This window comes from Mercurialis annua, linkage group LG3, assembly GCF_937616625.2.
Source record: "Mercurialis annua linkage group LG3, ddMerAnnu1.2, whole genome shotgun sequence".
In the NCBI taxonomy this organism is placed as follows: Eukaryota; Viridiplantae; Streptophyta; class Magnoliopsida; order Malpighiales; family Euphorbiaceae; genus Mercurialis; species Mercurialis annua.
The window spans coordinates 63709792-63722279 of NC_065572.1; the positions used below are offsets into that span (position 1 = coordinate 63709792).

General features: G+C 34.0%; 3 protein-coding genes across 4 annotated transcripts; 2 read left to right on the plus strand and 1 right to left on the minus strand.

Moving 5' to 3' along the window:
• The first annotated feature begins 1017 nt into the window (after positions 1–1017).
• LOC126673989 (F-box/FBD/LRR-repeat protein At1g13570-like) lies at positions 1018–3610 on the plus strand. Of its 2 annotated transcripts, none has more exons than XM_050368329.2 (6): positions 1018–1119; positions 1208–1261; positions 1739–1818; positions 1919–2740; positions 2885–3037; positions 3123–3610. In XM_050368329.2, the coding sequence occupies exons 3-6, from the start codon at positions 1792–1794 to the stop codon at positions 3408–3410; spliced, it is 1290 nt and encodes a 429-aa protein (XP_050224286.1). In that variant the 5' UTR covers positions 1018–1119; positions 1208–1261; positions 1739–1791; the 3' UTR covers positions 3411–3610. The 2 variants fall into 2 exon arrangements, with proteins under 2 accessions (XP_050224286.1, XP_050224287.1); XM_050368330.2 differs by having other exon boundaries at positions 1767–1818.
• Positions 3611–3896: 286 nt separating this feature from the next.
• Positions 3897–4769, plus strand: LOC126674001 (serotonin N-acetyltransferase 2, chloroplastic). The gene has a single exon (XM_050368354.2). The coding sequence runs from the start codon at positions 4104–4106 to the stop codon at positions 4689–4691; it is 588 nt and encodes a 195-aa protein (XP_050224311.1). The 5' UTR covers positions 3897–4103; the 3' UTR covers positions 4692–4769.
• A 1925-nt stretch (positions 4770–6694) lies between these two features.
• LOC126673980 (chaperonin 60 subunit beta 4, chloroplastic) lies at positions 6695–11954 on the minus strand. The gene is made up of 14 exons (XM_050368317.2): positions 11690–11954; positions 11348–11473; positions 10889–11026; positions 10468–10563; positions 10077–10319; positions 9763–9997; positions 9130–9299; positions 8896–8973; positions 8706–8777; positions 8518–8622; positions 8331–8423; positions 8124–8216; positions 7469–7601; positions 6695–7182 (listed from the first exon to the last, which is right to left on the minus strand). Exons 1-14 carry the CDS (start codon positions 11879–11881, stop codon positions 7103–7105), a joined length of 1854 nt encoding a protein of 617 aa, XP_050224274.1. The 5' UTR covers positions 11882–11954; the 3' UTR covers positions 6695–7102.
• Between the last annotated feature and the right edge of the window lie 534 nt (positions 11955–12488).

The following is a 12488-nucleotide window of genomic DNA, read 5'->3' on the forward strand; positions in this document are numbered from 1 at the left end:
AACGATAAAATGCAAAATAAGATAAAATTGACCAGTTTTCAACGTTAGGGTATGATTGAAAATGGACTAAAAGATCAGATATTTTTTAAGGCATTAGGCCTTTTTTTAATTGAGTAAAGGATCAAATACCCCCCCTGAACTTGGTATGAAGTATCAAATAAGCTCAATTTGAAAAAGTGGATCAAATCATCCCATAACTATGTAAAAACGTATCAAATACCCCCCTTTCCCACTCTAACCCACACTCTCCGGTTTTAGGTTGTTTTAGATGATAAAAAGCTTAAAATAGTCTTTAATATTTATTTTATTTTTGATTATTTTTAAAATTATATTAATTCTCTATAATTTCAAAAGTTTAAAAGCCATATTAATTTTTAATTAAAAAAACAAGCACCATTTTTAACTTTAACCCATTAAAATTAAGGCAAATCCATGCATACTAACCGATGTCCAACCAACTACCGGCCTGAAAAAATTTCGGCCACCTTTTATCAAAGCAGACCCATCTGGGTGTGCTCAATAAAGGAGCAGACTAGACGGGTCTGCTCCTTCTCAAGGAAAGCAAAGTTCGACAAAAAGAGTGGTCATGATATTTTTCGATGGTGGTCGGTGATTAAATTTAGAGTGTATATTATTTTAGGGTTTATTAGTATTTTAAGGGTTTAATTAGAGTTAATTTTGATAAATTATAAATGTTATTAGACTTAATTAGAAAAAAAGGTAGAAAAGCCCCTAAATTTATATTAATTAAATTTTATGTTAAATAGAATTAATTAAATTAAGGTTAACTAGACTTAATTAGAGTTAATTTTTTTAAAATAGGTTATTCTACTCTCTTTTTTGGACAAAAGGTGAAACTGATCCGATTTGCATAGTTCTAGGGTTATTTGATCCGATTTTGAAAACTTAGGTGTATTTGATATTTCGTGCTAAGTTCAGGGGGGTAAATTGATCCTTTACTCTTTTTTAATTTCAGAGTATGCTATGATCAAATTTGTCATCAGGAATTTATCCGTTTTTTTTATCATTACACATTGGGCGCAAAATTAAACTCAAAAGCACCCGAACACACACATGAAAACTCAGATACACTCGAATACAGAATTGAGTACGGCTAAGGTAAAGTGGCAATCTTTTCATCTTTTTCTGCTATCATTTCTTTATCTTTATTTACTTATATGTGTCTGTTTGGGTTTTTTCTTTGCAGATTATCTGGTTTAGTTTGATCTGATTTCAGGGTTTTCTTGCATTCTTGTTTCATGTACGTAAAGTTCTTTCCTTTTATTGTGCCATTTCTGTTCAATGTGTAGTTATGTTTCTGTTTAAGAACCTTTTTAGTCTTAATATTAAAAACTATCTTCATTGGATTAATTTATGTTTGGGGTTTCTCTTTAAAAAATGGTTTTGTTTGGTTTGATTTTAGGTTTTTCTTTCATCTTTATCTCTGTTCTTGTTGCATGTAGTAATGTTCTGACTGCCTTATATGTGTTTCTTTGGGTTTATTCTTTGCAAATTTGATCTGATTTGAGGGTTTTCTTGCATTTTTGTTGCATGTACGTTAAGTTCTTTCCTTTTTTTTGTGCCATTTTCTTGAATTTGTAGTTATCTTTCTGTTTAAGGACATGTTTAGTTGTAATATTAAAAATTATCTTCGCTGGATTAATTTATGCTTGCGGTTTCTCTTTGGAAAATGGTTTTGTTTGGTTTTCATCTTTATCTCTGTTCTTGTTGCATGTAGTAATGTTCTGACTGCCTTATATAATCAGAAGCAGCAACAAATTAATCAAGAAAATGGTAAAGCAGCAAATGAAAACTATGGTATGTTATTCGTTCTTATTTTATTAATCTGATTGGATGCACGAATCGTAAAATGATGAGTTTCTTTTATGTATATTTGTTTATTCATTCTGATTTTCAGGATAACCACCACACGAAAAAGATTAAGAGAAGCTCAAGAGCCGATAGAATCAGTAATTTGCCGAGCCACATCATAGACAAAATTTTAATTTGTCTGCCGATTAAAGAAGCAGTGAAAACTAGTGTCTTGTCCACAAAATGGAGGTTTAACTGGAGATATCTTTCCAAATTGGTATTTGATGGTACTTTAATTCAGACATCAGGAAATCCTTCTACTGAAAACCGCAGCATTACTAAACCCTTTTTTGATATGTATAAGGTTCTATTACTTCATCGAGGATCCATATTCCATTTTAGTCTTCGTATTCCAACATTGAACATTTATCCCGAGATTAACCAATTGATGCTATACCTAAGCGAGAAAGATGTTCAAGAAATTATGTTTAAAGTTTTTAGTTGCTCCACATCAGTGCCATCATATCTGTTCTCATGTGTGACATTGAGGAGCTTGGACTTGTCCATATGTAAGTTCAAAGCTCCATCGGCATTCCAAGGGTTTGTGAAGTTGATTTCTCTTAGGTTTGAGGCGGTTCATTTTGAAACTGACGTGTTTGAAACTTTCATCTCCAAGTGCCCATTACTTGAAAGACTTTCTATAATAGGATGTGACAATACTAGTAGCCTCCATATTGACATTCCTTATCTTAAGTTCTTCCACTTCATGGGTAGATCATCTTCTATTTGTTTTAGAAAAACTAGTCAGCATCTTTCAACGGTTATATTTGATGGATACAATGCTGGACCCTCGACTTATGAACCAACCAAGCTTTTGGAATGTGCACCTGTGATCAAGCACTTGCATCTCGGACCTGGTTATGTGGATGTAAGACGGTTACAATTACATAATACTATACATATCGTTATTTAAACTCTTTGGTTTTATTTTTGCTTACTTTGTATGTTGTACTTCTAATATAGTTGGCATATTCTATTCTGACTTTGTGTTCCTGCATTTTTTTCTTTCAAGTGGCTGCTATATGGAACTATGTGGAGGAAGCTTTCCCTTGGCTGTCTTAGAGTTGTTGAAGTGCCTCGCTTATGTTTTGGGTTTACAGATACTGTCTCTTCTGTTCTTTACTTGATTGTGAGCGCTCCTAACTTAGAGAAGCTTGATATCGGGGTAATTTTCTGTTTGTTCACTTACTGGGTATGTCATGTTTTATATTTTCCATTAACACTAATGTTTTATGTGTTTTTTTCCTTAGTTTCTTATGAGTATGGATGACATACAGCCTCTTGCTCCAGAACTATTAAAAGTAGAAGACCTCTTAGATAATGCACTAAAAAAGCTTCGAGTGGTGAACTTACGGCTCTCACACAGAAAAGAAGTAAAATCTGATCTTGAATTTATCAAATTTATATTGGCTGAATCAGTAGTACTTGAAAAGATGTCTATACGGCCTGCCTTTGGAACAGTTGCTAAGATCTTAAAACAGATACTTCGACTTCAACGTTCATCAAAGAAAGCAGAAATTTTATTCTTAGATCCCTGATGATGATCGGGACTGTTGATATTGATAGTGGTGAAGTGATGCTTAGGTTAGGATGTTAATTTTGTCCGAAAATGAATACGAGGTCGGTTTTAGAATTTCATTTTCTTTTTTCATCAAAACCAGATGTAAAGTTTCTATTTGGAGTTGTATATATTCTTAACACAAGTTCCCTTTTGATGTGAATGAGTAGGTTGAATTAATGGCTGCCCATCTTACTCGTTACAACCGGTTTGTGGCTGTGTTTTTTTTTTTTTTTTTTTTGAAACTATTTGATCTGATTTTAGAAAATAATAAACTTATTTAATCTTATTTGATCTGATTTTATACCTCAAGTACAGCTTTTAGTTTGATTAAACAGATGGCATAGGAAAGGTTTTTTTTTCAGGAAAAACAAATTTTCATCTAAAAAGTTAGAAAATAGGAAAATTACTTCACTTCTATAAAAACATTACTTTACTCAGTACTAACTGTAGTTCTACCATTTACTTAAAAATCAACAGCTTTTTTACTGTCTGAAAATCAACCTGCTCCACAAATAACCCGCGCAACCCACAAGATAACGGCTAAATAACAGCCACAAGTTCCTACTTCCAACTAAGCACCCACCACTTTCATACCCATAACCTGCCATTATCACCTCCATCGCCTACTTAACCAAGAACACTAATAAAGAACCAAAATTTACCAAAAACAATGCTTCTACGTGGGAGTGGCATTACTTCTAACCCTCTCCCTTCTCTCCACCTCAAATCGTCCCCTCTTCCCCGCCAATCTGCAGTCGTTTCAGCCTCGTCCACCTTCGATAGTACCATCACCAACAAATATGCCATTTCCGACGAGGCCCTCGAGTCTCGCGGGTTCGTTTTACGCCGCACATTCTCCGATCTCAACCTAGACCACCTCAATTCGGTGTTTGTGGCGGTAGGGTTCCCCAAGCGAGACCCGGAAAAGATCAAGCTCGCATTGGAGAATACGAGCTCGCTTCTTTGGATTGAGCATACGAAGACGCAGAAGCCGGTTGCGTTTGCTAGAGCAACAGGGGATGATGTTTTTAATGCTATAATTTGGGATGTGGTGGTTGATCCTTCTTATCAAGGGATAGGGTTAGGGAAAGCTGTGATGGAGAGACTTGTGGAGGAGCTGTTAGAGAAGGGGATTGTCAACATTGCTTTGTATTCCGAGCCCCGAGTTCTCGGGTTTTATAGGCCGTTAGGGTTTGTTGCGGATCCTGATGGGATCCAAGGAATGGTGTACTCTAGAAAACAGAAAAAGAAGAAATAAAACAGATTAATCAAAACAAATGTGCATAATTCTTTATGTTATTTGGTGCACCCAAATAAGTTGTGATTTTTGTATTCATTTGGTCAAAATGACACCAAGCTATGTAACACGGAAATGAAAAATGCCGAAACAGAAAACGGCAAAACAGTATATTTTATAAAAAAAAAAGGCTATAAACATGGAATTTTAAAGTTTTCACAATCATTTCTGAAAATGAAAGTAAAACGGCAGAACATACGACTTGAGAAGTTTCCATACAACAACATAGATAGCAAGCAAGGATCAGTTAGTCTACATGTAATATAGCACTAGTTTAGCTCACTTTAATGGAATTGTAACATGAAAATTAAACATCAGATGGTTGTACAAACCAATCATTTCCAAGTTCTAGCAGAAGATCAAAGTCCTACTAGGCAGGACGGACATCTCATTCAATTTCAATTAACGTGTCCCGTTTCAGAAACTATTCGGGTACAAAACTACATCTTTTATACAAAAACTTTAAAACAGCACCATTTCATCCTGTCCGTGTCCGTGCTACGTAATCCCAATAATGCAAATTGCAACCAGATCAAGAAATTAATTTTTTTTTTATTAATTCAAATAGATACAAGAACATAAGGCAAAAATATCCCAAAAGAAAATGAATTTCCATTGAGCTACAACATATTTCCACGATACATACAAGTGGGAACTACAATTAATTATCATTGACACTGCAATTGCATAATTCAACCACCTTTTATTGAGCATCATCTCACTGATTTTCAAGCTTCAGCATAAAACACCTAAAAAAATACAACAAAATAAGTAAAAATCGAATTAAGACAAAAAAAAAAACTTACTTATTGAAGTAATTAAAAGTGTGGTAATAAAATACCTTGAGATTAGAAGATTCAAGAAACATCCTTAACATTGTGAAGAAAAGCAGCAGAGCAAAGAATGGAAGCAATAAAAGCAAAAATTCCTAAACCGATCATTAAAGAAAATCCAGCCACTACTAAATCCATTATACACTGCAAACTTAACCCCATCACCCACACCATTTTCTATGCAACCAAACAGCACCGAGAAAATCTGAACTGGATAATTTTAATTACTCATTTTATAAAATGTGGGAAAGAGAGAGAAAGGCATGGAAGATTCCAAATAAACAGATGCTAATTATGGGAGATTGGGATTGAAATGATGAGCGGTGATTTTTTTTGTTTCGGTGCGGGTTATGGGCCTTGAGGATTTGATGTTGATTGAATTGGGCTTGGTGATGAAACCAATAAAGATGAGATGAGGTAAGGTTATCTCTTGATGCCCACTTAATCTATCCACATGGACTGCCCATAACTTCCTTAGCTTACTCTCTATCACCAATGTTAAATTTATTTGGAAATATTACAAAAATGACCTTCAAAACATTTTAATCAAATTTCATTTTATACCCAACTTTTTTTTATAGGAGGGCCAAATTACAATATGTATTGTATATGAAGAGATAATTTTCCAAAATTGAAGGACTAAATTATAATGTACATTAAATCTCAATACTATTTTAAATGATTTTATAAAGTTATGGATAATTTTGTAACTTTTATATTTGTATTTTATTTTTGGTTTAGTTATTCAATTTTTTTTACTTATAAATGTAATTTTTTGATAAATACACCAGTGTTTTTCATGAATCTCAATTATAAGAAAACACTTTTTAGACTTCATATTCATATTAATTCCCCCTCAACTTATATCTTAAACACTAGAACACGTCATTTTTACAACAAGCCAATAATCGTTTGCGATACGGAATCTTTATTTATTACTTATTTTTTTATCATTAAATATTTGCACATGTCTAATCCCTCATTGGTTTGTTGCACGAATGACGTGGCGCAACCGCTGCGTTGTATAATTATTCTTCTGCCAATGTGCAAATATTTACCTCTTTCTACTATACAAAGACCTGATTCTGCACTAACTATAAAGAAAAATGTAAATGATTTTATGCATAAAGAGAGAATAACAAGTTACTTTAAAGAGTGAAACAAAGAAAAAATAATTAGGCAACTCAATACTGAGCCGTTTTTTTTGTTTTACGAATTCATGCTGAAATAGAACTTCCTCACTTGACACTTGACAGTAGGAAGTTTAAGAATACATATAAAGCTAGCAAGAATTGGAAAATTGGCATTTTTTCCTTTGGAATATTTACTCTGAAGTTAGATCGCTATTAAGTATTAACTGGTCGAAAGTCTTCCCCGGAAATTCTGAGCAAAACCTGAGGTATATATGCCAGCTTTACTTCTTTAACAAGGAAACCGGCTCGTCCGTCGTGTTAGAGGCTGGATATCAAATGGCTATTCGCAAGTGTTTGATCAAATTTCACCACCATTTGATAGCTAGGCATGCCATTTGTTTTTCCTTCACTGTTTTCTGTGACTAGGATTAAGCAGAGACTTTACCAAACTCTGTTTCCCCATCTTTGAGCTTAAAGCCGCGAGACCTGAGTTATTCAGCACCAGAATATCCCATTGTTTAGATAGCCAAAGACAACTACTGTTTTTGCATATATTTAGTTTATGTGCAAGTGCCTTTCTGCCTATGTTGCACGGAAACTTATTGATTTTTATGTTTCGGAGTATTGTTTCCGTTCCCGGAAATGCTTCCGTAAACCTGATATATTGCATTTATCAGGTAATTTTGTAAAAACGACTTTCTTTATTTTTCGTTTCGGCATTTTCATTTCCGTTAAGTGTAGGTTTATGCATAGTATGGATTGATATTATTACCTGGTTGTTTTGGCATTGGCATTGGCATTCTCATTCGGAGTGGTGGTGCTTCCTTAATGTCGACTATAACTGCATCAGCCATAAGAAATGTCTTGGCTACTGATGCAGCGTTCTCCAAACAACATCTGACTACCTGCTTCGAATTTTAATAATCATAATGATCCTTAGAATGAAGGACTAAATCTGCTTGAAAGTAAATAAATGAGAACAAATCCTCTTATTCTTAAATTCCATTGCAGCTCAGTTTGTATTCATTATGAAATGAACCAAATTGATGATACTTGCTACTTGTACGATATAAACAGTAAATCTATCTTTTACGATGGCGTAGCATGTAAATGGAACACCAAAATTAAAAAATGACATAACAACATTTTTTAAGTAGTAGTTATAGATATAGAGTTTCCGAGTTTCATAAGCATTTACGGAAACGAAAATGATATGCTGAAACGTAAGAAGAAGTTTCCGTGCAACATAAGCCATCGCACAAGTTATTTGATTGATGATACCTTTGTTGAATCTATAATAAGCGTAACATAAGAAGAAGTTTCCATAAGCGTTTCCGAGTTTCATAAGCATTTTTGGAAACGAAAATGACATGCTGAAATGTAAGAAGAAGTTTCCATGCAACACAAGTCATTTGATCAAATGATACCTTTGTTGGATCTATAATTCCTGCAGCTATCAAATCCTCATATCTGTCTCTTGCAGCATTGTATCCATAGCGCAGATCATCCTTTGATAGAATCTACAAAATCCAACGAATCATTGCATTAAAATTGAGTGATAGTGGCCATCAGGAGAATACCAAAATTTCTAATTTCAAATTTGACACCTAAAGAACAAGGAACAGTGGAAAGACCTGGTCTATGACAATATTGCCATTTACACCTGCATTCCTGGCTATCAGTCTTGTAGGATAACTCAAAGCTCGTTTGAAGATCTCAGCTCCAATCTGCATGAATATTTGTATAACCATATTACAATCCAAATGATCAATTGAATAAGCAAATATCGATGCTAAAATATAAATAAATCAGGGAGGATGCCTTTTGTTCTTCATTGTCCAACTGTTCTTTAATAGCATCAACTTTAAAGGAAAGTCTAAGAAGGCAACAGCCGCCTCCAATTACCACACCTTCCTCAATTGCTGCCTAATATGCAAAATAGACATTTATTAACTTCAAATTGACAAAAAAAACTGAAGAATCGAGATAAGAACCCGCAACTTAGCAACCTTAGTGGCATTTAGAGCATCTTCAATCCGTAATTGTTTATCCTTCAACTCAACTTGTGTTTGTGCTCCCACCTATGATTTTTAATAAATTAGAAGTTCGAACGACAAATACCAACTTGTGCTTCTCATTTCTGTTAGTAGTTAATTTATTTATTTTGAGGAAACATTTCTGTTAGTAGTTAATAATTACCTGTAGAATGGCAATTCCTCCTGATAATCTAGCTATTCTTTCATTCAGAATTTTCTTTTGGAAATTTTCTTTGGTGTTCTGCAAAACAAGAATCAAGATTGTTGGTATTCTCATTCATGCAAATTTGTGCATGCATTGATCGATATCTTACACTTGTGATTGATGCTACAACAACGGAGTTGTAAGATTAAAATACCATTTTGACATAGATAACATTGTAAAAGGTAGATGCACCTCGACGAGACTACGGAGCTGAGCAACCCTCTTCTCAACAGCTTCTTGAGTGCTACCATCAGTAACTATAAGTGTTGAATCCTTTGTTATCAGAACCTTGGTAGCAGACCCTAAAACCTCCTTGCCGGCCTTTTCCAGGGTAAACCCCATCTCATCTCTGATTACGGTACCTGTAAAACATGTTAACAGCTGAGAATGCATGTATAAAATAAAACAATAAATTACATAAAAAACTAAAATTTTGTTCCAATACTATGATTCATTTAATTGATTTGGAAGTTGACCATTACAAAAGGAATGTTATGACTGTACACTTAGTTTGTGAAAGTCTTAAAGCTGAACGAAATCAACAACTAAGAAAAGTTCTATGACAATGCCTTTCCATTAAATTATAAGAAGTTCATGTTGCTAGATATGTGGCATAGCACGGAAACACAAACACAGGAATGGAAAACCAGCAAATTATACTATTTACAAAAATAAGATATAAATATAGAGTTTCGGAGTTCGGATATGAAATATCAAAACATAGGACTGGAGAGGTTTCCATGAAACAGAGTTTGCTAGTTGTATCAACTGATGCTTGTATATAATAACAAAACAATCTGTCAGAATGAGTCCAAGTGTTTTTACCTCCTGTCAATATTGCAATGTCATCTAAACTGTGACTTTTGCGCTTGCCAAAGTCAGGAGCCTTTATAGCTGCCGCCTTCAATGTACCCTTGAGTTTGTTCCTAATAACTGGAGCCAAAGCTTCTTTCTCAATGCGCTCTGCAATTATCACTACAGGGTACTTCTCTTTAACTGCATTGTCCAATATCTTAAACATCTCTTTCGGATTGGTGATTCTTTTGTCAACCAAAAGTAACTGCAACCAAACAATTTTGTTCTTTGATCACTACATCATGAACATAATGCCAGATTAAATGGAAGTGTGTGATTGCTACCTTGCAGTTGTGGAACTCTACTGTCCTTTTCCGTCGATCAGTGACGAAGTAAGGAGACAAATATCCACGATTAAATTGCATCCCTTTTACAATTTGTAGACTGTTCTCAATGTAATCTCCTTTTTCAATGGTGATTACACCACTCTTTCCCACCTCCCGAAGAGCATCAGATATCATGTTTCCCACAGTATGATCATTCCCTGCACTAACAGCAGCAACATCTGAAATCTCATCATCCTCAACCTGCAACACAGTTTTAACATATCGTCAGTGATCCTGCCCACGGGAAAAAAATATATAGTATCCTCATTTTACATGCTTTGCAATATGCTTCTCTTGCATCAAAAATGTTCTAAGCAAAAGCGACGGACAAAAGTATTTACTTATTCACCTCTCGAGACATCAATTTGAGTTCAGAAACAAGAGCTTTTGAGGTTTTCTCGATCCCACGAGCAATTTGGACAGGATTCATGCCAGCTGCAATCACCTAAAATTTGGGTCATCCTTAATGAAGAAAAGTTCAGAAGACTTGATGCAAGTAAGAAATGTACATGTGTGAAAGAGATAAATTTTGATATCAAGGAGACACTTTACAAGCACCTCTACCAGCTCCAAAAAATAAATTTTTTACAAGTAGATTCTACTTAACATATCAGAAATTAAGAATTGCAACTCCTTAAACATGTTAAGATAATTAAACCATACTCGGAGTTTCACCTAACAGCTTGAACTCTTAGGTCAACTAGTTATTTGACAAAACAATCATAGTGAATAGTTTCTTTGTTACAATGTACATTGCAATAGAGTCATACCTTCACACCCTCGGTAATTAAACCATGAGCTAGAATTACAGAAGTTGTGGAACCATCTCCAGCAAGATCATTAGTTTTTGCACCAGCTTGCCTCACCAATTTGACTCCAACATTCTCTAAAGGATCCTCCAACTCAATCTAAATACAAAAAAAAAATCATTTTCATTAGAATAAAAAAACACTCAATCAGAAAATTGCTTCTACTAGCAATCAATAACTCATTCCATTAAAGAAATCTTCTTACATGGGTTCTGAATTTTCTTGTAGTGGGTTTAGAAAGTCTGAATTTATTTATTATTATTATTATTATTGAGGAGAGAAACGCTAGTGGGAGGAATTAAAGTCACGACCTAGTAGAGTGCTGTTTAGCTTTTATATTATTCGAACTATAATTTGATCGGTACGTATGAAAATTCAAGAGTTTAATTCATTTCATTTATCAAATTTGAGCAAAAGTACCTGTTTAAGAACAGTTTCTCCATCATTAACAATCTTAGGAGGTCCATACTTATTTTCCAACACCACATTTCTTCCTTTAGGCCCTAAAGTTACTCCTACTAGCTCTGCCACCATATCAACTCCTGCCTGCACCAATTCCCAATTACATCAAAATCACGAATAATTATACAACACAACGTTGTGCAACTTGTGGCACGTCAACTAACAAGGCGTGTGCCATGTTAGAATATTTAATGATAAAAATATAAATAATAATTAAAATTTTCTATCGCAAATGCTCATGGACTACTTGTTTAGCGTGACAAAACCGTTGCATAAATTGAACACTCCAAAATCACATACCAATAGTTTCTTTGTAGCAGAACCATCATGGTTAAAGTAAAGTTCTTTGGGCGTGGCTTGAGGATTATGCATAGAACAGGAAGCTGGTGAAGATACTCTTTTGGGGTTACTGAAATATAATGCAGAGATTGGATTTGGTGATGGTGTTGCTCTCATTATGGAACTAACATGCATCAGTTTAGTTCTGTTCATTAGATTTTAAAAATTAATGAAAGTTTTTGGTTTGGTGGATAGTTTTTTCTTTGAAGGATAAGGGAAAAAAGAAGATGAAAATTTTAACGGAAAAATATCTAAATATTATTTGATTTTGGCGCTACTTGCAATCTCTGGGTTAAATGTCTATAAGCCCATGGACTTCTATAAGCTTGAAAATATTGGGCTGAGCCTAACTTCCGTTGGGTCTGAGAATTTTATGGATGAAAGAGTAAATTAGGGCCAATACCGTCTTTTACTAAGATTTTTTCAAAAGGGAAAAGTACAAAAATATTAGAAAAGATTAGGATAATACTCTATTTTTAAAAATAATTTAATTTTCTACCTTAATAAGAAAAAAATTAAAAAAATACCTTATCATTTTAATGTTTTTATTTTTTTTACTTTAAATCATGTTTATATTATAATTATACCTACTTTTTGTTAACTTTTTACTCTAAATATATATTTTTATTTATCATATACCAACTGTCATGTTTTTATATTTCCCTCTTTTTCTCTCTCTCTCTTTCTCCTCTCTCCTCTTCATCTTTTTCTCCTCTGTTTTCTTTTCTTCGTTAATTTTCGCCTCCTTCTTTATTTCTTC